The sequence below is a fragment of the Rousettus aegyptiacus genome, unplaced genomic scaffold, assembly GCF_014176215.1.
Source record: "Rousettus aegyptiacus isolate mRouAeg1 unplaced genomic scaffold, mRouAeg1.p scaffold_m13_p_1, whole genome shotgun sequence".
NCBI lineage: Eukaryota > Metazoa > Chordata > Mammalia > Chiroptera > Pteropodidae > Rousettus > Rousettus aegyptiacus.
This window is the reverse complement of record NW_023416284.1, coordinates 171,107,474-171,133,517: the sequence shown is the minus strand read 5'-3', so window position 1 is coordinate 171,133,517 and position 26,044 is coordinate 171,107,474. Positions and strand designations below refer to the sequence as shown.

The 26,044-nt window shown below is 35.1% G+C and overlaps 1 protein-coding gene across 5 annotated transcripts in view; it reads right to left on the bottom strand.

Annotated features, from left to right (window-relative positions):
• Positions 1–26,044, bottom strand: part of GRM1 (glutamate metabotropic receptor 1) — a 323,300-nt gene that overhangs the window by 193,061 nt on the left and 104,195 nt on the right. For all 5 annotated transcript variants that reach the window (XM_016160274.2, XM_016160276.2, XM_016160278.2 and 2 more), the window contains exon 3: positions 24,039–24,288. In XM_016160274.2, the coding sequence (XP_016015760.2) occupies positions 24,039–24,288 (250 nt within the window). The remainder of the gene's footprint in view (positions 1–24,038; positions 24,289–26,044) is intronic.

Sequence of the window (26,044 nt, the reverse complement as noted above, 5' to 3'; positions counted from 1 at the left end):
CAGGTACACAGAGCATAAGGCAATTGCAGGATGACATTGGAGAGGTAATATGGAATTAGATCGAAAGCAGCCATGAAAAGAATGCCAAGAAGTTCAGACTTCATCCCAAAGATGTGATGAACAATGGAAATAAAGACAAGATTGGGAGAGATGAAATTCCAAGGATGAAGTCAAGAAAGTCAGTTAAAAGTTGTGACAGTAAACTAAATGAGAAATAATGATGGTTTCAGCTAAGGTTGTCTCCATAGGAGCTAGAGACAGAGATAAGGGGTCAGCCAAAAACTGAAGAGATAAAACAGCAAAACATGGCAGATAAATGTAGATATAAAAGTGTGTGTGTGTGTGTGTGTGCGTGTGTTTAACTTCCAGGTGTGGCTTGGGTAACAGGGCAGTAGTTGGGGGTACCATTCCCTAAGATAGTAAATTAAGAGGAGGAGCAGGTGGGAAGCGATAGGAAGACGATGAACTCAGATTTAGGTAGGAGTCTTTGCTTCTTGCGGGTGTCAAAGTGAAGATGTTCAGTGAGTACGTAGATACATGGATTCAGAGATGGTATTAGTGGAGGCTGAAGCCTTAAGAGTGAGTGAGATCCCCCGGGGAGAGTGAAAAGGGTCAGAAATACAGCACAGCAAGAAAGAATTCCTGTGAACAGCCGCATTTAAGGTGCTAGTGGAAGGAAAGGGAGGGCAAAGGAGACTGAACAGGACTTTCTCAAGAAAGAGAGAATGTAGTAGAGGAACTAGTAAAAGAAGAAAGCGGAATTAGAGAAGACCAGGAAAAAGTGTGTAACGGTGACAAATTTGGCACAGGAGCAAATAAACTAGAACAGAAATGTGTCCATTGTATATAGCAACGAGGAGGCATTCCCAGACAGGTGCAGGTATAGAAGGGCAAAAGTCTGATTGCAGTAGATTAAAGGGTGAATTGGGGTCAAATATATGGCAACAGAAGGAAATTTAACTTTGGGTGGTAAACACACAATGCAACATACATATGACATATTACTGAATTGTACACCTGAAACATAGATAATTTTACTAGCCAATGTCACCCCAATAAATTTAATTAAAAAATAAAACTAAATATAAAAAAAAAATTTTTAAGGAGTGAATTGGGGATGAGTTCAGATACTACAGTGTTCTGTGTCCTGAAAAAAAAAAATGTGGCTTTGAAGATATGGGGAGGATTGTGTTTGTTTCTTCTGTTATTGTTGTTTTGCTTTGTTTTATTTTAAATATTTATACCTAAGCAGATTTCTATACTAAGAATAAATGATCAGTAGAGAATAATCAGTGGAAAACAACCACAACCACAAGAAAAACAAGATTCTAGGTGACTAAAGGAAATAAGGTCTAGAATACTAGTGGACGGGTGAACCTCAGACAAGGTCTGCAGGGTGGCAGGAAGGATGACTGTGCATCATTTACTGACAATGGATAAGGAGAGGAAGTAGAAGTAAAACTCACCCTGTTGCAGAGTTATCTAGTGATGTATATGCCTAGTCACCACGGTGCGATTTACTATTCCAATGTCTAACGTTGAAGACGAGTGTGTAGTCTTGCTTTGCCTATCGAGTGTAAAAAGCATATGCAAATGGAGTGCATTTCCACACCTGCAAGAGGAGGACTCTTCTTCAGCCCGAGGACTTCATCTAGTTTCCAACTACATCTCCATAACCCAGGATAGTTTCTGCTCTATCACGCTCAAAGAAAATTCGTTAAGTTAATGAGCCAGGGCTTAGCTGTGGCAGCCAAAACCAGCAGCTGCCCAACCTGTCCCTCTCTGTTTGCTTGTACTCTCCCACCCTTCTACCCAAAATATTTACACTGTTCTGTCATCACTGATTCGTTACTGACTCCTGCCATCTGAAAAGAAACTTCTGCCGGAAGTGTGAATATTTTTACATATATAAAGGACCATTCTTAGTTGTTCTTGGTTTTGGTAAGACTATTTAAGTTCTCTCTTAGCAAATTTCAATGATACAACACAGCATTATGAACTGTAGTCACCACGTTATACATCAGATTCTCAGACCTTATCGATCCCATAACAGAAAGTTTGTACACTTTTACCAACCTCTCCCTATTGTACCACCCCCAGAGCCTGGAAACCACTTTTCTACTCTGTTTCTATGAGATTTATTTATTCATTTATTAATTTGTTTTTATTGTTTTCACATAGAAGTGGTAACATAGGATTTGTTTTTCTCTGTCAAACTTATTCCTCATTTAGCACAAGGCTCTCCAGGTTCATCCCTGTTGTTGCAAATGACAGGACTCCTTTCTTTTCTAAGGCCGAATAATAATCCATTGTGTGTGTGTATGTGTGATATATTTTCTTTATCCATTTATCCATTGATTAATACTAAGGTTGTCTTCATACCTTAGCTATTGTGAATACTGGTGCTGTGAATATGGGAGTACAGATATCTCTTCAAGACAATGACTTGATTTTCTTTGGATATATATCTAGTTCCATGTTTAATTTCTTGAGGAACTTGAATTCTGTTTTCTATAGTGGCTGTACCACTTTATACTCCCACCAAGTGTACGAAACCTCCTATTTCTCCATATCCTCACCAGCATGTTTTATTTCTTGTCTTTTTTATTTATGATAGCCATCATTACAGGTGTGAGATAATATCTTATTATAGTTTTGAGCTGCATTTCCCTGAAGATTGCTGATGTTGACAGCCTTTTCATATTACTGTTGGACGTTTGTGTTTTCTTTGACAAAATGTCTATTTAGTCCTTTACCCATTTTATAAATAGATTGTTTATTTTGCTATTGTTATGCGAGTTCCTTGTGTATTTTGGGTATTAACTATTTATTGGATATGTGGTTTACAAATATTTTCTTCCATTACAAAGGTTGCCTTTGCATTTTGCTAATAGTTTCCTGTGATGCACTAAAGCTTTTTATTTTGATACAGTCCTACTTATTTATTTTTGCTATTTTTGCCTTTGCTTTAAAGCCAGATCCAAAAAAATCCTTGCCATGACTGATGGCAGAGAGTTTACCACCTATGTTTTCTTCGAGGAATTTTATGGTTTCAGGTATTACATTTAAGTCTTTAATCCATTTAAAGTTGATTTTTGCGTATGGTATTGGGTAGGGGTCCAGTTTTACTTTTTTGGATGCAGACATCCAACTTTCCTAATAACATTTATTCAAGAGACTACCCTTTCTCCTTTGTTTATTCTTGTCTCCTTTATTAAAAAAAAAAATTGACTACGTATGTACAGGTTTACTGCTGAGCCGTTTATTATGTTCCTTGATTTATGTGTCTGCTTTTATGCTAATACCAAACTGTTTTGATTACTATGCTTTGTAATATAGCTTGATATCAGGAAGTATGATGCCTCTAGTTTTGTTCTTCTTTCTCAAGATTTCTTTGGCTATTATGGATCTTTTGTGGTTCCATACAAATTTTGGGATTGTTTGTTCTATTTCCATGAAAACTGCTTAAATGTGTATATGAATTGCATTGAATCTGTGGATTGCTTTTGGTGGTATGAACATTTTAACAATATCAATTCTTCCAATCTATTAACACAGAATGTCTTTCCATTTATTTAGATATTTCACAATTTTAACCTTGTTAAGTTTATTCCTAAATATTTTATTTTTGATGCTATTATAAATAATATTTTATTAATTTTTGTTTCTAATAGTTTATTGTTAGTATATAGAAATACACTTGATTTTTATATATTGATTTTTGTATCCTGCAACTTTACTGAAATTGTTTAGCAACGCTAACAGTTTTTGGTGGAGTCTGTAGGGTTTTCTATTTATAATATTATGTAATCTGCAAATAGAGAAAATTTTACTTGTTCCTTTTCAATTTGGAGGCTTTTTACTTCTTTTTCTTGACTGATTGCTCTGGTTAAAACTGCCAGCACTACAATGAATAGAAGTGGTGAAAGTAGACATTCTCATCTTGTTCCTGATTTTAGAGAAAAAAGCTTCCAGTTTTTTCATTGTTGAGTATGATGTTTCTTATGGTCTTGTCATAAATGGCCTTTATTAAATTGTGATACATTCCCTCTACACACAGTTTATTGAGAGCTTTTCTGATGAAAGGATGTTGAATTTTGTCAAATGCTTTTTCTGCATCTATTGAGATGGTTATATGATTTTTATCCTTCATTTTGTTAATGTGGTGTATTACATTGATTGATTTGCAAATGTTAAACCATTCTTGCATCCTGGAATAAATCTCAGTACAATTCTTTTCATGTATTGTCAAATTTGGGTTGTTTGTATTTTGTTAAGTATTTTTGCACTATGTTTATTAGGCATATCACCCCGTAATTTTATTTTCTTATAGTGTCCTTATTTTGCTTTTGTATGAGAGTAATGCCGACCTCATAAAATGATTCCTATTTTTTTGGAAGAATTTGAAAAGAATTGTTATTAATTCTTCTTTAAATGTTAGGTAGAATTCACCAATGAAGCAATTTGGTCCTGACTTTTCTTTGTTGGAAGGTTTAAGATTATTGATGTAATCTTCTTAGTAATCAATCTATTCAGATTTTCCTTTGTGTGTGTGTGTGATTCAGTCTGAGTAGATTGTATAATTTTAGAAATGAATCCATTTCATCTAGGTTGTTCCATTTGTTGGTGCATAATTTTTTACAGTAATCTCTTATGATCTTTTTTATTTCCATGATATCAGTTGTAATGTCTCCTCATTCATTTTTAATTTTATTTACTTGAGTCCTCTTTTTTTCTTTCTTAAGTCTAGCTAACAGTTTTTCTATTTCTTTATAAATTTTCGGAAACCAGCTCTTAGTTTCATTGATCTTTTCTATTGACTCTTTAGTCTCGATTTCATTTATTTCTGCTACAATCTTTGTTATGTCCATCCTTTTGCTAACTTTGGGCTTACTTTGTTCTTTTTTTCTAGTTCTTAGAAGTATAAAGTTATGTTGTTTATTTAAGATGCTTTTTTCTTCTTCTTGATGTGTGCATTTATTGTTATAAATGTTCCCCGTGGAACTGCTTTGGCTGCATTCCATAAGTTTTGGTATATTGTGCTTCCATTTTCATGTGTCTCAAAATATTTTCATATTTCTCTTCCAATTTCTTCTTTGAATCACTGATTATTCAAGAGCATTTGTTTAATCTCCATCTATTTGTAAATATTCCAGTTTTCTTCTTGTAATTGATTTGTTATTTCCTACCATTGTGATAAGATAAGATGCTTGATACAATTTTAACCTTCTTAAATTATCAAGACTTGTTTTGTAGCCTAACATATGATATATTCTGAGGAATTTTACATGCGCATTTGAGAAGAATGTGTATTCTGCTGTTGTTGCATGGAATGTTCTGTATATGTTAGGTCCATCTGACCTAATGTGTCATTTAAATCCAATGTTTCCCTATTGATTTTCTGTCTGGATGATCTATCAATTGTTGAAAGTGAGCTATTAAAGTCTCCTGCTATTATTGTATTGCTGTCTATAGAGCAATACGGATCCATAAATACTTGCTTTATGTATTTGGATTCTTCAAAAGGCCACTTTTTCTTAAGAGGCAAAATTCTTTAAAAGCATATGTCAAGAGAGAGGTGATCTTTTTGTCCTACTATGACAGCCAGGGATATCTGACTGGCAGGAAAATAAATTTTTATTACTAGGTACCTTAACCATTAGTTTTCAAACATCAAATCTCAAATATAATGACTAACCAAATAGTCAATAGTCAGACTTGAGTTAGATAAATAGATAGATAGGCAGACACAGACATATACAGATATATATGGCTTAGGTACAAAATAAAAATAATATTATAGCTATTAAAGTTTGCCGCAATAAAATGAAATAAACCAAAGCTGGGACTTTCTATTAAACTCACCCTCTCTCCCATTCTGTTATCACAACAGAGAATGCACTTAAACTCTCATTCCAAATTTCTATCTTGTCCATAATACTTAATCAGATGAATACTCCTTCTTGATCTTGGAACCTGAGACGGAAAGGTTATTCTATTCATCTGAACATTCAGAGCAATTAATATCCTCTACACTCCCACTCTTAGAGGCAATTTACTTTGATCATCCCATTATCATTCTACCATCCACATCTCTTACCATTTCATATTTCCCATTTTTATCCTCTGTGCTTAATTCTGGGCAATTTCCTCTGATTTCTAAAAACTGAAAATCTCCTCAGTTGTATAATATCCTATATAAACACTCTTCATGAATTTTAGTTTCAGTGACTTCTTCATTGGTAGATATTTTATTTTGTTCTGTGTTGAATCTGCAAGCTATTTTGTCATTGTCTTCTCTTATTCTTTATGACTCTATTCCTCTTTTTGATTATTTTAATAGTACATTGATTATTACATGACCTCTTTGCAATTGCTCTTTTATGTCAAATTCCAAGAGAGCCTATTCTCTGAAATGTGTTGGCTGACTCCTCAAGGTGTAATATTTCCTGTGTGCTTTCTATTTTTTTCTCATGAGCTAATTTTTAGTGAGAATATTTTCTCTGTATAAGTCCCATGCACCCTGGATTGGTTGTTACATAATTGTTTTATCTTTGTTTCCTCAAGCCCGCAGGGTATTCACTGGTTCAGAATATTTTTAAATTAACTTCTTGTCTTGGGGAGTTCAGGAAAATACTTGTAAAATAACTCCAGACTCCAAGCCTATCTGTGGTTCTGACCTAGGATGTCCATTTCTGACTGGAATATTATTTCCCATCCATGACAATGGCAGAGTCAAGTTCTCTGTTGCATCCTTGGGTAGGTGAATAAACTTTTTAAACTGTGAAGATAAATTATATTTTAAATACACATTGTTATCACTATTTTATTGGAGAAAGAATATTTTTAGTTTGCCTTCTTTTAGGCTCATAGCAGGATTGCACTTCTCCTCTATAATACAAAGTTTATTCAGTGAAATGTGAGTGGTAACTATGTGGTCTCTTCAGGGTAAACATTTTTAAAGGAAATACATTCCTTTTCTGTTTCCATGTTAACCAGCAACTATTCACACCATGAAAGCTTCATCGGGCTACACATAGCTGAATTAAAACAACATCCCTGATTTAAAACAACATGAAGTAGAATTGCACAAACCCAAGGTAATATGTAAAGTGAGCCATACATTTTTGCTGTTTTAAGCAACTAAGGTGTTAAGAGTTGTTTGTTAATACACCATAATAGAGCCCATCTTGCTAATACAAGATGATACAAAGTACAGGAGATTAGTGCTTTATTTAACAAAGGCATTTAATATAGTTTAGGTTAACAGAATTGAATTCGTACAGGCATTTTAGTGTTAAGAAACAAAACTCCAAATCAAGGAGAAAGCAATTTAGTGGATTCTCATAGTATTCAATGAGGTTCAATTCTGATGATCCACATATAGATCATAGGAAAACAGAAAAGAGATATCAGCACAAGACTAGAAAATTTCTCAATATCGTGAACAATAGAAGAAGCTGTCTCAGAAAGCAGTAAGTTTCCAATTAAGCAAAACTAGAATGAACATGTTTGAGAAGTTGAAAAGAGAGTTCTGCTTTAGAAGTGGAGATGAATAAAATGAACATTACATTTCCTCTGATCCAAAGATTCTACGATTGTAATTGTTTCCCCCCTCTGTCTCTGTCAAATTAATTTAAAACAAAACAGGTAGAAGCTAAGTGCACAGGCTGAACCCAAGATTTTTGATAATCTTATTAAACTTTATCACCTGACAAGTGTTATTATATGTCTGACGTGACCCATTTTAATACTGAATTCCTGGCTAAATCCAGCAGTGTTCCAGGTCCTACATTTTACAATGCTTCAGGGTTCTCAGTGGGGAGGAGACCTATTTAATTGCCCACTCCAACTGTGATTTACAGACTAGATGGCCTGATTATTGCCATACTTCCCGAGGTATGTCCTTTCATTTTCAACTTTGTTCCTAGTTTTACAGAAACAGCACTAAGAACCTAACAAAATGCAAATATTTATGCCATAAGCAAGAGACAGAAGTGAGGATAATAATTGGAACTGCCAACAAGAGTCAGACTAAGTAAGGAGAGAAACTGACTAAAGTGAGAAAAGTATTTGAATTAGACAAAATAACACCACACAATCACCCTGGGCACAAAAATTCTAGATGAGGATCACAGAATAACTTAAGAAAGATACAAAAAAAATTTTAAGACCAAAATGCGAGGTATAGAAAAGTACATAGAGATTATCTATTTCTAGCCCTCTTTTTATAGGTAGAATCTAAACGTTGATGATTTATTTAGGGTCAGTTAGCTCTATTCCACCTAAGTCCTAGTAGCTGATTTCAAGACCAGTAACTACCATTTTTATTGTTTCATCAGCTAATATACATATGTCCTCTCCATCCACCACTTTATTTGATGCTCGGTGCAACCCCCAAAATGATGGTTGCCCCCTAAAATGATGGTTGCCCCCTAAAATCCATTCTTTCCTTCTTACATATAAGAGTTCCCAGTTGGAGCCATGGCCAAATGAAAGAACAAGCTTCTCGATCTCTCATGGAGCTAACTATGGCACTGTGACAAAGTGCTTTTCAATAGGGAATGAGGAGAATGATGGATGTGTAGAACTTCCATGTCCTGTTCTTAAAGGAAGAAGGTCTCTTCTTGCCTCCTTTTCTCTTTCTAAAACTGAAATAGGGATGGCATAGTGAGCCCTCTTGAACCCTGAAGATGAGAAGAGCACCAGAGGGTATGATTGAACAACAAACTGGCAGGAACTTGAATCTCTACAAGATCAAATGGAGAAGAGCTACCCTTCTAGCTTTGAACTGCCTACCTCCAGATCGTTAGTTTAATTTTTATTGTAGTCATCAAACTCATATTCTAATTGAATAAGGCAAAACGAGTATTTTTATTACCAATTTTAGGAGGAAATATTGATAACCAGCTTGCTTAGATTACTTGGTCCCTAGTCAGTGTCTCTCTTCAAAGAAACCATTATAGAGGAATGCTTTATTGATTTTATCTGAGTATGTATAACTTGTTTTATATGGCCAACTACCACGTCTCATTCTGCTTCACGGGGGAAAGAAGCGATATGCAAATCTGCGATGCTAAAATGGGTACTCCAGTGAGCAAAAAGTTTTTTTGAGAATGGCTTTTACATGGCTGAGCTTATATCCCAAAGTTTAAAGCACATTTACATAGAGTTTTCCCAAAGATTTTCCTTAAAGAGTATCAAGAAAGGGCAAGTAATGATTGCTATTAGAGTTTTACATGCTTTTTGAATAGGACATGCAAATGAATGGGTTTTTGGTTTTTTCGAAGTATATTTCCAGTTTAGATAATGTTACATGTACAGCTGTAACTGACTTGGAGAGAATTGATGGATGAAATTAGGTAATTTCTTGCAATCAAGACAGATTCAAAAGAGAAAAAGTTTCATCCACCTGTCATTTAGAAATGCTACTAAAGTGAATTCTAGAAAACATATTTCAGAGAGGAACAATTTCCTAGAGGAAAAAATCACTCTGGCAATCAAGCTTCTTGTCTTTTCTGCTTATTAATGAAATAAATCTGTTTGTAAACCCTAGGTTGTCAAACTTTATAGTTTACCATAAGAGCCTTTTAAAAATATATCTTGTGAACATGAAATATGAGTGGAAAGTTTAATGTTTGCAGTAACAAAGCAGACTAAAAATTGTTCATGATATGTACAGTTTACTTTCAATGAAATGAGTGAGAACTTCTTGGATAAGTTATGGAAATGCTTGATATACCTTTTATAATTTTTATGACTAAGACACCTACCTTTTCTCAATCATTTTTTCTTTTTAATAATCTCTTTCCTTCTTTTATGTCCCTATAATTCTACTGCTGCATGTTCTAAGGACACTATTTTATTTACTCTTATTAACTATATTATTTCTTTCCACTTTTATTTAATAAATAACTTCTCTAAATGATTGTAAATTATCATTGTCAATCATCCTGACCCAATATGTATTCACCTCCTTTTTCACATGTTACTAGATTTAAACATTTAGTGTACAGTACATTAGGTAAAGAAGGGACAAGGAGACAAAACTATTCTACTTGCTAATGATTTGGGTAAAGGGAGAAATTGACAGCTTGAGCTATAGTGATATTTTAAGTTAACCTATAAATTTCTAACATTCTACGGTTATTCCAATTTGTACTGATATTTTTCCTTCACAAGTCAGTCAACAAAAATACATTAAGTAGCCATTATATAATGACTGTTGTAGATATACTGGGAATACCATCACAGTAGAGTGAACCTGGATTCAACAAAGTGATGAGTTAATAATATACATCTTTTTTTCCTTTTCTCATTTGAAAACTGGCAATTATCTTGGATTTTTTTGCTTGATCTGGAACATGTTCATAATTTAGGGGGATGACATAACACATATTTTGTTTAGTGACTGAAGCTATCCTGAAAATTTCATTATTCAGTACATCAAACACTTCATTTCTCACCATTACTCTTTGGAGAGTTTGTGGATTTTTGTTGTGTTTTGTTTTAAAAAGTGGCAAGTTACGTGTGAACATTTCAAGTTTCCTAGCCTCCTTCTAAGCTCATTTTGTATTCACTGCCATCTCTTGCTAAAATGCATTTGTTATCCAGGTGCACTCCACATCTATTTGTGAGCCTGAGGTGTGTTAGTGCAAATGATCCTCAGTTGGTGGGCAGTGAAAATAGTGTCATCCTTTTCTTGGTCTAAATGCTTCTCAGCAGATGTTTTATTATAGTTTTATATTCTATAACCCTATGGTTTTTAAGTGTATTATGTTAAGGTTATTTCTAGTTAGATCAAGATTATACATCATCTGCTGTTATAACTAGAGCTAATCAAAAAGGTCTACTTTTTAAAATATTTTTACTCTTTTTTAAAATTTACTTTATTAGTTTCAAGTATACAGTACACTGGTTAGACATTTATATAGGCTATAAAATGATCCCCCTAATTGCTCTTTCTCTCCCCTGGCTCTCCACCTAGCCATTACATTAATGCTGACTGCATTCCCTATGCTGTGGTCACCATCCCTGTGACCATCTATCAACTACTTCTTTAACCCTTCACCCCATTGTCCCAGCCCCGCAAACCCCCCTCCCTTCTGTCCATCACCAGACTGTCTTCTATATTTGTGAGTCTGTTTTTGATTAGTTTGTTCTTTTTGTTCCATAGATTCCATATGTAAGAGAAATTATATGATATTTATCTTTCACTGTCTGGCTTATTTCACTTAACATAATAACCTTTAGGTCCATACATGTTCTTACAAATGGTAGGATTACATTTTTTAACAGGTGAATAACATTATTCCATTGTATATATTAACCATAACTTCTTTATCCAATCATCTGTCGATGGGCATTTAGGTTGCTTCCATATCTTGGCTATTGTAAATTGTGCTGCCATGAACACAGGCGTGCACAGATCTTTATGAATTATTGTTTTGGTTTCAATGGATAAGTACCCAGAAGTGCAATTGCTGGGTCAAAAGGTCTATTTATTTTTAATTATTTGAGAAAGCTCCACACTGCTTTCCATATTGACAGTGGGTTCTTACTCAAGAGTCAGTTTTGTTTCAGGTCATATGTTAGGGTAGTACTGTTTTCTTAGATCATTCTATAGTTCACCAAAGTTTAGTTTTGCCTTTACATTATCAATTAAAATAAACTAATGTGTAATAAGGAAATCTGGGACTTGATAGAAGCAGTAACAAAATCTAATAAAGCCCTTATAAAATTTGATCCTATAATGTAAAAGCAAAATTTAAAGAGTATCTAGATAAAATAAAAATGAATTAAAGGAAGAATATAAAATGTAAATAACCTTTTATGGAGATTTATAAAAACTCAAAAGATAAAGGAATAGAGAATAAGAATATTGAGAGTTCTGAGTTCTAATTCTAGGTATGCTACCGACTCGACTCTATAGTTTAAAAAATGGGTACCCTTTCCTTCAGTTTTTGCTCATGTAAATGAATAAGCAGAGCGTTCAATCTCTTGACATTGTATTAAAATCAGCCCATTCCTTCTCCAGATGCTTAGCTAGGGTGGTTTATAGTCTGGTACTCTCCTTCCTATCTGAAAATATATTACCAAAATCTATGTGTCTGGGTTTTGACCAGTGTCGAATTCTTATAAGACCCTCTTCCGAGCGGAGTATTATATTCAACACCCACTTTCATTCCTACACCTCCTGCTCAGATTAGAATCCTTCCTTGGGTGGGCTAATAACTTTTCATTAAAATCACAGAGATGCCTCTTACTCAGCTTCACCTTAAGCAGTGCCAATGGATGATACATATAATGAAGCAGCGGGAAAGTTGGTCTAACACAGCTAGTCCCAAACACTGATACCAAGTCTGCATAGACATTTGGTATCCAAACAAGAATGACATTTAAAAGAGCAAATTATCTTATTAAGTATACAAAAATGAAGAGAGTCAAGGTTAAATATCAGCAGGGATTAATTCCATTGATAGTATGTACCCTTGATATGATACAAGGAGACGGCACTTTACCTCTGTGGTCTTGCTCCCAAAAACCTGTAACTCCAGTCAAGTCATGAGGATGAAAATGCATCAGACAAACCCTAGCCGAACGACATTCTACAATATATCTGAACAGTACTCTTCAAAACTGTCAAGATCACTGACATACGAGGAAAATCTCAGATACTACCACAGCCAAGAGGAACCTGAGGACACATGCCAGCTAAATGTAACGTATCTCAGAACAGAAAATGGACATTAGTTGAAAACTAAAAATATTCACGTAAAGTATAGATTTGGTTAATAGTAATGTATCAATATTAATTCATTAATTGTAATAAAATGTACCATACTCGTGTGAGATATTAATAAAGGAAATTGAGTACTGGGTATGTGGGAAATAGCTGTACTATGTTAGCAATTTTTCTGTAAATCTGTTCTAAAAACAGTGAAACTATTCTAAAAAGTAACGGTTATCAAAATAATACAAAAAAGGGAAGAGTTCTGTAGGCCTATGATGAAAATAAATTATCATCTGTAGACCTATGAGGAGCAGTACTTAAATGGCTGTGAAGCAGTCATTCACAGTCATTTTCCTTGGCTACTACTCTTCTTTAAAATATCATTTCAAGGTAAGGACTAGAATGGACAAGCTAAAACTACAAAAAAAAAAAAAATTAATGAGAGCATCAGTGAAAAAAAATCCAATGAAAGCCAAGATGACATATAAGTAATGATAACAGATAAAGTGATGAATTAATGTTATCAAAAATCACTCATAGTTATCCGGCTTAGAATGGTTGCAAATATGTCAATATCAGATTTCAATATGCTATAAAAATTTTGAAACAGAAATTTAGGAACATATATGTTGAGCCTTATAGAAAATAAAAAGAGAACCAGATATTTGAAGTACACATTTAATAGTATCCTAGAGGACAGAGATGAAATTTAACTTTGTGCTAACTGTTTTCAGAACATATCAAGGGGAAAGGGAATGAAGAGAATCTAAAATTTTTAAGATTAAAAGGTGACTCGGCCTCTTTTATTCTACTCTATTCTGGCGTTCTGCGAGTTGTCAGAGAACGTCACAGTGGGAATACATGTCAGCTCCCGTTACTCCACCAGGCCGGGATTAGGAAACCATATGTTGGAACACTGGTCTAAAGGTCAGACAGAAGGGCTCACTTACTTGGTTGCTTCCTCTCCGGGTGCCGTTTTAGGAAATCAACTTACAGACTTGAGGTCGAATACTTAATGTTTGCTTGAAGAAGAAAAGAAAGCTCAGACTGAGTCCATTTAGTAATGTGACTAAAATTTACAGCTAACATGTGCTGGCTTAAAGACATGCCAGGGAATTCTCTTAAGCATTTAAATTCCATTATCTCCATTCAAGGTTTCTGTAGCCCTTTGTGCTGGGTACCAGTAATGATGCTATTTTGTAGAAAGGTTACAGAACTTACACAGGATCTCTCTTAGCAATGAAAATGGAAGCTGGGGTTAGAATCCAAGCATTTCTGACTTTTATGGCTGCTAGTCAAAAATGATTTTATGTGAGCAATTATTTAATGTTATTTACTGGTCAATTTAGAAAAAAAAACTTAGTTAGATTTAATTGTCTCTTCTAAGAATTTACTAAATCAACTAAATCAATATATTATATACCAGCTATTATTTGGTATATAATAGGTATAATTTCCTTGTTGCTTAGGAAACACGAAAGAACTATAATATTTAATAAATCTTGAAGGAAAAAGTTAGATGTTTTCCTTTCAGATGTTTTGAGCTATTGATTATAGAGGAGATAGGTTCGGGTGATCTAAACCAAAATTTTAGTAAGTCAGGATCTCTGAATCTTGAGTGTTGACTTCCTCACCCCAATTGACCAGAGAAGTCCATGAGGAGACACTAAAGCTACACTCATGTACTTTAATCCTGAAAATGGAAGTAACCCTATTATTGATTCAATTATAAAAGAGCAATTACAACATATTATGACTTAAAACCATGCAGACCAATAAATCTCCTAATATACAACTCTTCTAGTTCCTGACAGATAGTCCTATAATTTCTGATTGACTATTTCTAGTGAAAGGATCCTCATTGACTTTAGACAAATCTATTTTATCACTAAAGAGATTAGCATGATTGCCAACATTTATTGAGTGTTTACTGTGTGTCAGGTACTAAACTGGTCATATTTAATATCAAGTACATATTCAATACCTACAAATTTCCAAGCACTGATATAGGTGTATTAAGGATTCAGCAATAAGCTAAAGAAAGGCCTTATACTTATCATGCTTTTATTTTATCATTTAATCAACAAAATAACTTACAAGATGGGTATCATACTTACTACTAGTATCTGTCTCCCTTTTATAAGTGAAGAAAGAGAGTTAGAGGATTTTCTAAAGCCACAGTGCTATTATAATATAAACCAAGTGTTACAGTTTGTTTTATGAAATATAACACTATATTTTCAAAACCTAATAAACCTGTATCATCTCTAGGAAAGATGGTCCTTTTTTCATCCCACTAAGAGGATATGCCATTCATGTTAGTTTTCTTATGATAGAAATTATTTATAAAAATTTCAGTCTGTGACTTAATAAAATAATTCCCATGAACCAGAAGAGGATATTTTGGATTTATTAAATAGGCTCTGCATTTGTATTTATGTGTATTATATTATTTTATTTTTACTATTTATCATTTTGAAGGAAAACTTACAAAGTCAAACCAACTTCTATAATGTAAAATGTTTGTTTTTAATGTTACTGCTCCTCAAGATCTTATAGACAGTATAATAAATACAAGCAAGAAACATCATCCATGTAAGTATATCCACACGAATGGTGATGAGATTTCCTAAAGCTTTTTAAATGGATGACATTTAGAGAAAAGTAGAGGTTGCAATAAGTATCTGCTAAGAATCTTCGAAAACTCGTGATAACGCAACCAGAGTGTACTTATGTCCTTTAACGGTGCCATTGCAAAAGCTTCAGGGCAATTCCTGCTTTAACTTTATTAGCATAATAATTTTTCAAACAAGACCATAAAAGCCAAATTCTTATTTTTAAAAAGTAAATTACAAATGCAAGTACTATCGTTCTGTTCATCTCTCTGTAATAGACAGCCTTAAGCTCGTTCTGCATTTTGGTAGTCAATCTCTTGTACAATCCCCTCCCCTCAGTTACTGGACCTAGTGATGATATGCTCCTAATTAATAGAATGTGACAGAAGTGATAGGACATCACTTCCGCAATTAGGTTACAAAATAGACTATGACCACTTTCTCTCTCTCTCTCTCCACCCTCTCCCCTTGATGTCTTGCTCTAGAGAAGCCAGATGTCATGTGAGCTACCTATATGGAGAGGCCCACATGGCAAGAAATTATCATCAGCAAGAACCTCACCTGGCAACAGCAAAGTGAATGAATTTGAAAGCAGATTCTCCCCAAGTTGAGCCTTCAGATAAGAAGATCTTGAATAGATGAAAACTATTTGCATTTCATAAGTCTTTCTCTACAGAAAGTGAGGCTCAGCAAACACCTTTCCTTCTTCACAGAAAATTCAAAAAACAGAAAGCTTTAGGGATACAAATATAAACATCCCTTTTAATAACCTGAAACATTGTTAATGAATTCAGGGTCATCCTTTTGAAACTGTAAGCCTCATTAAGTGATTTCACAGCAATGCAAAATTTCCCAGTAAGATGTAGTGAGCAAAATCAGTAAATTGATTTAATAATTTTTAACATGCTTTGTTATTTTGGCAAAACATGCATGCAAACTACTCTCCTGTACTTTGCTACTTAGACAATTTTGCAATTCCAGCTCCCTTGAGTTTTTAGCTAGGTTTGCAATCCCCATAGGCATTGACTAGAGGGAACTTTAATAACTATACAATGTGCTACCTTTAGTGAGCAAGGAAGGGGAAATATACCTGTTTATCTCCTTATGAGAGATGAATGTGAAACCTAGAACCTTTTAGTCATATTCCCTAGTTACTGTGTAGTGTTTTTACAAATCCCTGAAGCTACATCTACATTTTGAAAAATTGCCTATGGTAATTTCTAAGAAATATACTTGTACATAAGGAAAGCTACTACTATGAAAAATTATAAAAGATACTAAAAGGAATGTTCAGAGCATGCTTTTTCGAACTTCCAACGTTGTCTTCAAAATATGTAGAAACAATGCTCATCTCTAAGGGATGTCAGATAAAAAAACAAGGGTCCAAATTCTCCCAAACATGTGAACATATCTTACATTGACTATAACTAGAACTAGGTTTCTGGATAAGTGCTTCAGAAAAAAAAAAAAATGTAAATTTCGTTTGTCTAATTGTCAACCTTTCACAGACTATAGATAAAACTCTGTAATAATCAACCAATGAGAGAGGTTATTTATTTTTCCTCTCCTTCTCAACCCTTTCACTACCAGAAGTCAGAACGAACCAAAGATATTTTGGCCTCAAAAATTACTTATGCCTAAATTAAAGTGAATCAGAATATGGAGAATTTATGCCCCGAGACACTGTCTAAAACAATAGAGCAATCAATCAGTAATTAATGAAGTCAAAAACTGAGTACAGAAACAAATGAGATATGCTATTTAACATAGAGATCAGAGAAAGCAGCAGTTGACAGAGCCTTGCTGTAACCACTGTCTTCTCACGGTGAACACGCACACACCCAGCACCGCGCACTCCAAGGAGCAAAACCAAACCCTTCACACTTGAGGAAAACAGACTTCACAAAAAGAGCCTGGTCAAGCCACAAACTAATAAAAACATGAACAAAACAAGCCCCCCCCCCCACAAAAAAAAAGGAAGGGGAATCAATATCCAGAGTGGCTACGAGGTATTCCATAAAATGAGAGGTTTTCAATAAAAAAAAAAATTCTGAGCTATTCGAAGGAGTAGGAAAATGTAACACATGTATGAAAAAAAAAAAGCAACAAAAACTACCTTGGAAACGAACCAGATGTCCGCTTTAACAAAAAATTCAAAGTATCTGTTATAAAGATGTTCAAAGAACTAACTATGCTTAAAGAAGCAAAAGAGGATATAATAACAATGCCTGAAATATCAATAAAGAGATACTAGTAAGAGAAAAGAATTAAAAGGAAATCCTAGAGTGAAAAGCACAGTTGGCCCTAGAACAACATGAGGGTCAGGGGAGCTGACCCCTTACACAGTTGAAATCTGCATATAACTTAGTGAGCTGTCTGCATCCATGGAGTCCCAACCACAGATGAAAATACAGTTGACTCTTGAACAACATGGATTTGGTCTGTGCAGGTTGATAAACATGCAGATTTTTTTTCAAACCATCTGTGCAGTTTAAACCTGTTATTCAAGGGTCAACTCCATGGAGGTTGGCAATTCACACATGCCAAGGACCGACTCAGGTTATCTATAGATTTTCAACTGCTTGGGAGGTTGATGCTCCTAACCCCTACCTCATTCAAGGATTAATTGTATATTGGAAGCCCCAGAGCAACCACTAAAAAGAGAATTTTTAAAAATACAGTGAAAAAATGCTTAAAGAAGGACTAGAGAAACAAAAAGACATGAAATATGTGGAAAACGAAATGTAAAATGTCAGTGTAAATACAACTATATCAATAATCACATCAGATGTAAAAGGATTAAACACAATGAAAAGACTAGATTTTAAAAAGCAAGATCCGCTACAAACTGTTTACAGGAGACATTTTAGATACAAAGATACAAATACGTTGAAAGTAAAAGGATAGAAAAAGATATATACGTAAACAAAAATGATAAAAGGGTGGAGTGGTTATACTCATTTCAGGTAGAAAAGTAAGCTTTAAAACAGAAAGAATCACTAGATGTAAAGAGGAAAGTTTTCCAATGACAAAAACATCAATCCTTCAGGAATCTATAACTATTATAAACATATGTACACTTAGCAACAGATATTCAAAATAAATGAAGAAAAACCTGAGTTAAAAGGAAAAACAATTCAACAATCAATCACACAGTCATGTGACACAAAATGATGTTTCAGTCAATGATGAACTGCATGTATGACAGTGGTCCCATAAGGTTATAATAAAGCTGAAAAATTCCTATCACCTAGTCATGTCATAATACATAAGATGAATAAAAAGAAAATTCTACAATCTGATGAAAGGCATCTACAAAGACAAATAGCTGACAATACTTAATGGCAAAAGAAAGAATGACTCCTTTCCTCCCAAAATAACAAGAAAAAAGTGTTCCCTTTGGGTGCTTCTATTCAGTATTTTCATGAATGTTCTAGCCAAAGCGATTTGACAAGTAAATGAAATCCGAACCTGAAAGGAAGGAATACAGCTATCTTTATTTGCTAATGACATGATTGTGTATGTAGAAAATTCTAAGGAATCAACTAAAAACTATTAAAGCTCTCATGAATCTGCATTTGGAGCAGAAGTGTTTTTAAAAAAGGTATGTCCTGTTGGCAGGTTAGTAATCACTTTCTGCCCTTGAGAACCTAGAGAAAACCAGGTCATGTATCTATAAATTGTGACCCTTCCACATCATAAAATCCTCAACGGCTTTGCCAACCTCTTGATTATAATCCATTTTGGAGGATGTCACACTTCACTGAAAGTCCACATATACTTTATAACCCATAACTTCTGCAATTTTGCCTGAAGGCTACAAACTTTAGATATTTTCTCCCTTTTTTTTTATACTGGAAAGATGGGACCTGAAATAACTAGTTTCATTTAAAAACTAACTGGGTGAAACAACACCATGGTATATCATCTTTTGTTTCAAGAATACAGAGGTCACTTTCCAAAGTGTATGTTAAGGTTCTAAAAGAAAAAGACAAAAAAACAAAAAAACAAAAAAAACATTACATTGTTAAAAAAAACAAGTATTCCCTTTGTTTAAAATAAAACTGTAGATTTTTTTCCATAAAAAGCAATTAATTCATTTCAATCATTTTTTTTAAATATGTGCTTAATGTTTGTTGTTTTCAACTCAAAAAATCATGCTGTTAGCATTTTCATGGACCAAGTTTTAGATGTGGAGCGATTTCTCTTCAGTGACAGATAATGCAAAGTGAGTCTAATGAATGAGAAGATAACAGAGTTGGGAGAGATGACAGATAAATTGCATATATCAGTATGAAACAGGTGTTTGAAATATAAGGACATATCCTTATAATTTGATTGGCCAGGACATAGTAGGGAGAGGGAACAAGAAGAAAGGTTTTTGACCTCATAATGTTTATTAAATGTTAACTTTCTACAATGGAGAAATTATCAAATGTAGACATAATTCAATAGATGGGGCTAAGAAATATATAACTAAATATAATATACCCAGTATACCCAATCAGAGACTCCTAATAAAGTAGAATGAGAACCGACTATAAGGACTTCCCAAGATGAAAAAAATCAGGGTGGAAGACTGGGATAACTCCAACACCAGGCACAAAACTAAAGCCAGAAAGCTCTCACTCACCCTTAGAGAAGACTGTGCCTTTAAGGGAGCAGAGGTCCCCACAAGGGACTTATCGCTAACACTCAGCAGTGGCTTAATAGTCAAGTAGGCATTTTGTAATTAGACAAATACAGCAACTTGAGAGGTAGACAAATATTAGTTATAATCTTACAGATGAATTCTAGAGGTAGAGACTAATTAAAGAACATTAACCCTTAACCACACTAGGTAAAAGTTATCGATCCTGGGATACAAAAGGGAAATCTCAGGCCACACAATGAAGCTACCTGCTTTCTCAATGACTCTTCAAGCTTTCTGACATAGTTATTAAATATATGCCATATCCAAACACTGTGTTAGGCATGATGGGAAAATAAACAAGTATTTAAAGCCTGGTTCCTACTATTGAGAAGGCTATAATTCAATATTTGTGTACCTATATGATGGTATAGTAGTAAGCTGGAATCTTATCTCTACCACTTATTAAATTGAAGAATCGGGGGTAATTCTTTAATTTCTCTACTTTTCAAATCAACCTTTCAGCATTGTTAGGACTAGAGATATCATATATTAATAGCTTTGAACATATCAAACCCTCAATATCTTATTTTGTGTTAATACACATAACCTATGCTCGCTTTTGCTTCACATAAAAGAATATAGGAATTAGAACAAATCTATCAGTTAACTATTAGAATTTTAATAATTATAACTTAAAATTTAAGAGAAATATCATCCACTCCTTCCAAATTGGCTTCTACATAAGTATAGTTTCATAGATACAGACTGATGTGCAAACAGAGAATGATATTGTGAAGTCTCATGTTAAAATAAAAAATAATGAGCTTAAAATATTGGCCCTTTATTGAATTATCATAGAAAACATTTAGTATCAGGAGAGAAATAAAAAGAATTCAAAAATGGAGATAATTAGAAATGTAAACTAATTTTCTCACAGAGATAATTCGGTTGATTTTTACCAAAGAAAGTTCATCTGAACAATGAAATAAATCTCTGGAAGAGAGCACAAACTGAAAGGAAACTAAGGGTAATGCTAACGTCTCTTAAACAAAACAATAAGATTGACACACCGTGTAACTTAGTGATTAAGAGCAGGGATCCTGAAACCAAATTGCCGAGACTCAAGTCCCAGCTGTGGCACTGCAGAACCTCTGGACAAAGTCTTTGCTTCTCTAGATATCGGAATAGAAAAAATGCTAGTGCCCATCTCACATTGTTCTGATAATTAAATGGCTAATGTATACAAAGTGCTTAGAACGGTGTCTGGCATAGTAAGTCCTAAACAACTGTCATCGTTATCATCATAATTGTCATCACTATCACTAAAATCATAGTTATAAATATGGCGAGCACAATTCAAAGAAGCATCTCAAAAGAGGCAATTGCCTAGAGCCAAGAAGGAATGATTCTTTTGTATGGTGATTAACTTGATCATGGTTAGTTAATGTGTTGGTGAGAATACGATGCCAATTTGTCCTAAGTTAAAGGTTTGATTTTTCTCGTGGGTCTACTGGTTATATTCTCCTGATTTTGTGAAGGCGACAGGAGAGAAACTGTAAATTGATTAATCCAAATTCATGAATACCTTTAGAAAAAAATGAATCTCTAAACACATTCCCACTGTTCATAATTTGGTCATATGGTCTTTTTTTTTTTTTTTCCTGAGGACTTCTTTTCTTGCCTGACATATGGCCTTAATATATTATGAATTCTATGACTGGAAAATATTTAAAGATGATCTGGAGCCATGTCATTAATTTGTGCAGAAAACAAAATAGACTCGAGACAAAAACTGACTTAAAGAAGATCACATGATTACTTTATGCAGAGCTAGAATTCTTAACCCATGTTTTGTTGGGTTTTTATTTTTCCATTGCCCTACATTTATTAAATATAGAACATTTTTATCTCTAAGAAATTCCTATTTAAAAATTCTATATCTGTAATTATGGGCTATTATTATATTATAAATAACTTACTCTCAATGACAGAATGTGGGACTTTGTTATGAGAAAAATGGGAACCCATTTTGAGGTATTTAGTGTATAAGACAAAGAATGACATTATTCGACTTAAATTTTTAAAAGGTTACTTTGCCTTAAGAACAGATGGTGGGAGGGACAAGGATCAATTAGGAGATTATTATAATAACCCACATTAAAGATGATGGTGGTTTGGACCACGATGGTAGCAACAAAAATGGCAATAAGTTGTCAAAGTCTGGATATGTATTGATGATTGAACCCACAACATTTCCTTCTATGCTGGATGTGAAGTGTAGGAGAAAAGAGGAGTCATGGAAGCAAGGGAACATACATCTTCATTCAGGAAGTTCTAATTTTTTTAAATTAAATATCTCTTATGCAATCTGCACCATGATTTTCCTATCTTCACCTCTATGAAAAGAGGTCCATCACCAACCACAAAATGCCCTCTTGTGAATCTGGCAGCAGCCAGAATCATATCATGTATTGCTAAAGAAACTAAACAATGGCTCTTGACTTCAAAGGAGTTTATCACTTGGTAAATAAACCCCTTTATACAGGAGGGAGATATATTTGACAACTTTCCAAATGGAGCTTGAAGTTGTAATTTGATGTTAAACTGGAACCCTGCAGGACATGTCTGCTGAAATGAGGAAACCAAGCCTGCCAAATGTCATAGGCATGAGAGATGAAGCAGCATTTGGGATAGAATTCATCCCACAGGAAGTGGGAGAGTCAAGCGTCTGAAGGGAAGGCTAATTCTAGGCTGGTGTAAGGGTTATTTGGCATTTTCCCCTGCTTAGCTCCCTATGGACTCCTACCCAGACTCCTATCTCTCCCAGGGAAGGGAGAGAGCTGTGAACAAAACTCCACTAATATATGAGAGTAAAGCCATTAATACCACTCTGAGAGACCCTCATGGAATGTAGCCCAGAAAGGCAGGGAAGTGCCAAGTGTGGCATAGTGTTGGCATCTCAAGGGTTCCATGCATCTTTGGCAGTAACCCTTGGTCGAGAGAGCAATATTCATAGTATCCATTGGATGTATCAGTAGAACCCAGCAGAGGTGGGGCAGAGAAAAAGAGGAATAAAAGAAGTAGATATTACATATAGCTTGCTTCTTTATCAACAAGCACACGTGAGACTCTCAGAAATACTTGTGTGGGCTCAGCTGCATTATTAGCAGGAGAGGTAAGTTTATATTGGCACCCTAGTCCAGCTTTTAAATAATAATGATGGAATGAGTTATTTATACTCCAATCACTCACAACAGAATTTTGTATAATTATATTCCACAATTATGCAGTCCATATACCCCAAAGCTCACATATTTGCAACATCTGTTCAAGATCTCCAGAGTCCAGGTAGGTAGCCTTTTCAGAGATATTAGAGAGAATTAATTCTACAAAACAGACTATTTTTCTTTGGAAAAGGATTATGAGGATTTAAAAAAAAAAAAAACAAGCACCCTTATTTAAAAAAAAAAAAAAAAAAAACAAGAACCTTATTCCTCAATACACTTCAATGATGCTATTGACATTCTTTTCATATGAGGGAAATAATGTTCCTTCCTTAAATACTTCTTCTTAAAAGACTTTCTTCCTTAAGTGGCTTTACACACTGCATCATGATGAAGTTGCCAAAATGACACTGCTGACCTCCATTCACCAATACCTATTAAGATTTCTATACTTAGGAAATATGGAGACACGAGCATTTGTGGTGTGTGTGTGTGTGTATGTGTGCACGTGCGTGCGTGCGCGCACGTGTGGGTGTGTGTGTGTTTGAGGGTGGGGGTAGAAGAGGTGGGAAGAAAATTAAAAGAATAATTCTCCGGGACAAAGCATTCTGGCAACAACGTCCCACCCTTTTCTGAAATACTCTTATCTTGTCATTGACTTCTCCGTTCTTTTCTATCGGGAAAACAACAATAGCCCCGCTCCCACTGAGATCCAGGAACTAACGTTTAGCCGGGCAGAGCACCTCTCATCCACTTTGGAGTCCAGTTTTGTGTGCCAAAGTGCGTGCGTGCGTGCCTGCATGCGAGAGAGATTAAAAGGGAGAATAATTTACCTTCCAATGAGTGAGAACTCGCCCACCACGCCGAGGCGCCGCATGGCGCTCAGGAGGCCTCGGACGGTCATTCCTTCGCAGAAGCAGACCACCACTCTGGCCTTGGGAAGCCGTTCTCGGAGCTTGCGCAGGAGTCGGTCAAAGCTCTTCTCGCCAGCATTGCTGTAGATTTTGTCCGAATGGGCGATGCAGAGACCTTCCTGAGCAGCAAGCTCTTTGAAAGCGTCCATTCCACTCTCTCCATAATTCCCTGTCCAGAAACAATTAGCAGATGTTCAAGAGGACCTGCAACAGCAGCCTCACAACCTGGAAGAAGGATTCATTAGTCACGGGAAATGGAGGGCACAGATTTGCCAAATAATTTGTAAATATAACTGGGATCGATGGAAGATCTGGATGATCCAGGAGGATAATCGAATATAATCAAATGATCAACTCTGTGAAAACGATGACAGACTATCTAACTAGGGCATCCACAGTGAAACAAGTTTTGAGAAATGAAGGACGGCTGCCCTATTTACAGCCATGATTAGCAGTGGTTGTCCCAAATTTTAGCAATGCCGGAGAAATCAGTACATTGGGGTAGGAGGTCAACCAGCACAATGAGAAGGCCGGTTCATTTGAGGGCTTGCTTCAAGCAGGCTGCCTGGAAAGAGGCAGACACTCGTGGTAATAGCAAGCCCTGCCATGCTACGAAGGGCGAGTAAGCAAAGCCAGCGGAACACCTTGCCGCGTCAGAGTAAGCAGAAAAGAAACAGATACCAGCTCAGTCCAAATCCAACACCCTCTGATAAAATGAGGGGATTATGGGAGATTTGGCCTTATGTTTTGATTTTTTATTTTAATACCATTCTTATAATAAAATATACTTAAAAAAAACTAAGAACTCATAGAAATGGATGAAATTAAACAAATACCACATCGTGCCAGTTTCCCATCTCTCAGTTTCACTGGTGACTTTATCTTCCACCTTAATGTCCTCTATTCCTCTACTTCTTTCTCCAATTTGGGGGTTTCGATACCCTCGTAAATGATTCAAGATTATGTCCCCGCAGTTTCTCAACTCCCTACCTCCGCTGATATTTCCTTTAACCCACGTACTTCTATGGTCACACTTCTGACCTCATCACAAATGATGCTAAGATCTCTGAATGTGGTTGTCTAACATCCAGGCTGTTTATCCCCTCTTATCTTTCAAGCTCATGTAGTCTACTATCCATGCTCCAGCATTCACTCAATCTCACAAAAACCTCAAATCCATTTACCTCACTATTTTTCTTTCCATCTTTCCTCTCGTTTGCCTCTTAGCCCAGTTTAGAACTCGTAGTCGACCTTCATAATCACTCTCTTGAAAATTCTTTAACTCTCTTGTGTTTTCCTAACAAAACCCTAATGTTAGTTAAACCCAATCATTCACCTATTCCATGTTTACACCTGAGCACTTAAACACAGCTGGAAGAAAACTTGCGATCTTAAAATTCATGAGTATACGTACCAAAGAGGCACTCGAAGTGCAAGGAAATTATAGCACTTCACCCTTGTAAATGAATTTTCCTAGTCTCTAATATAATTATTTTATCCTTACTCTTCTCTCTTCAAATCTCCAAACTACTGACTCTGCCTCTGACCCCCATCTCAACTGGTTTCTTCATTTCATATTTCAAGAACTCAGAAACAATCAGACAAAAACTAATTCAGCTGCATACCACAACCTATGGAGCTTTCTTCATTGGCATTCATATTCTCTGGCATTCACGTTCTCTCCTGTTGTAAATCTGAAGTATTTCTGCTTCAGGATAAAGCCAACTACTGCTCTTGAAGACTAAGTCCCATCTCTTTTTGTCTGTTCATGGATTTTATCCTGCAATTGGCTCTCTCTTATGTAAAATCAATTTCTCTCTTGTAATGGTATCAGTCTCTCTCTCTCTCTCTCACACACACACACACACACACACACACACTCTGTTGGAGTCTGTTCCACTTGAATTACTATCCATTCACTACTC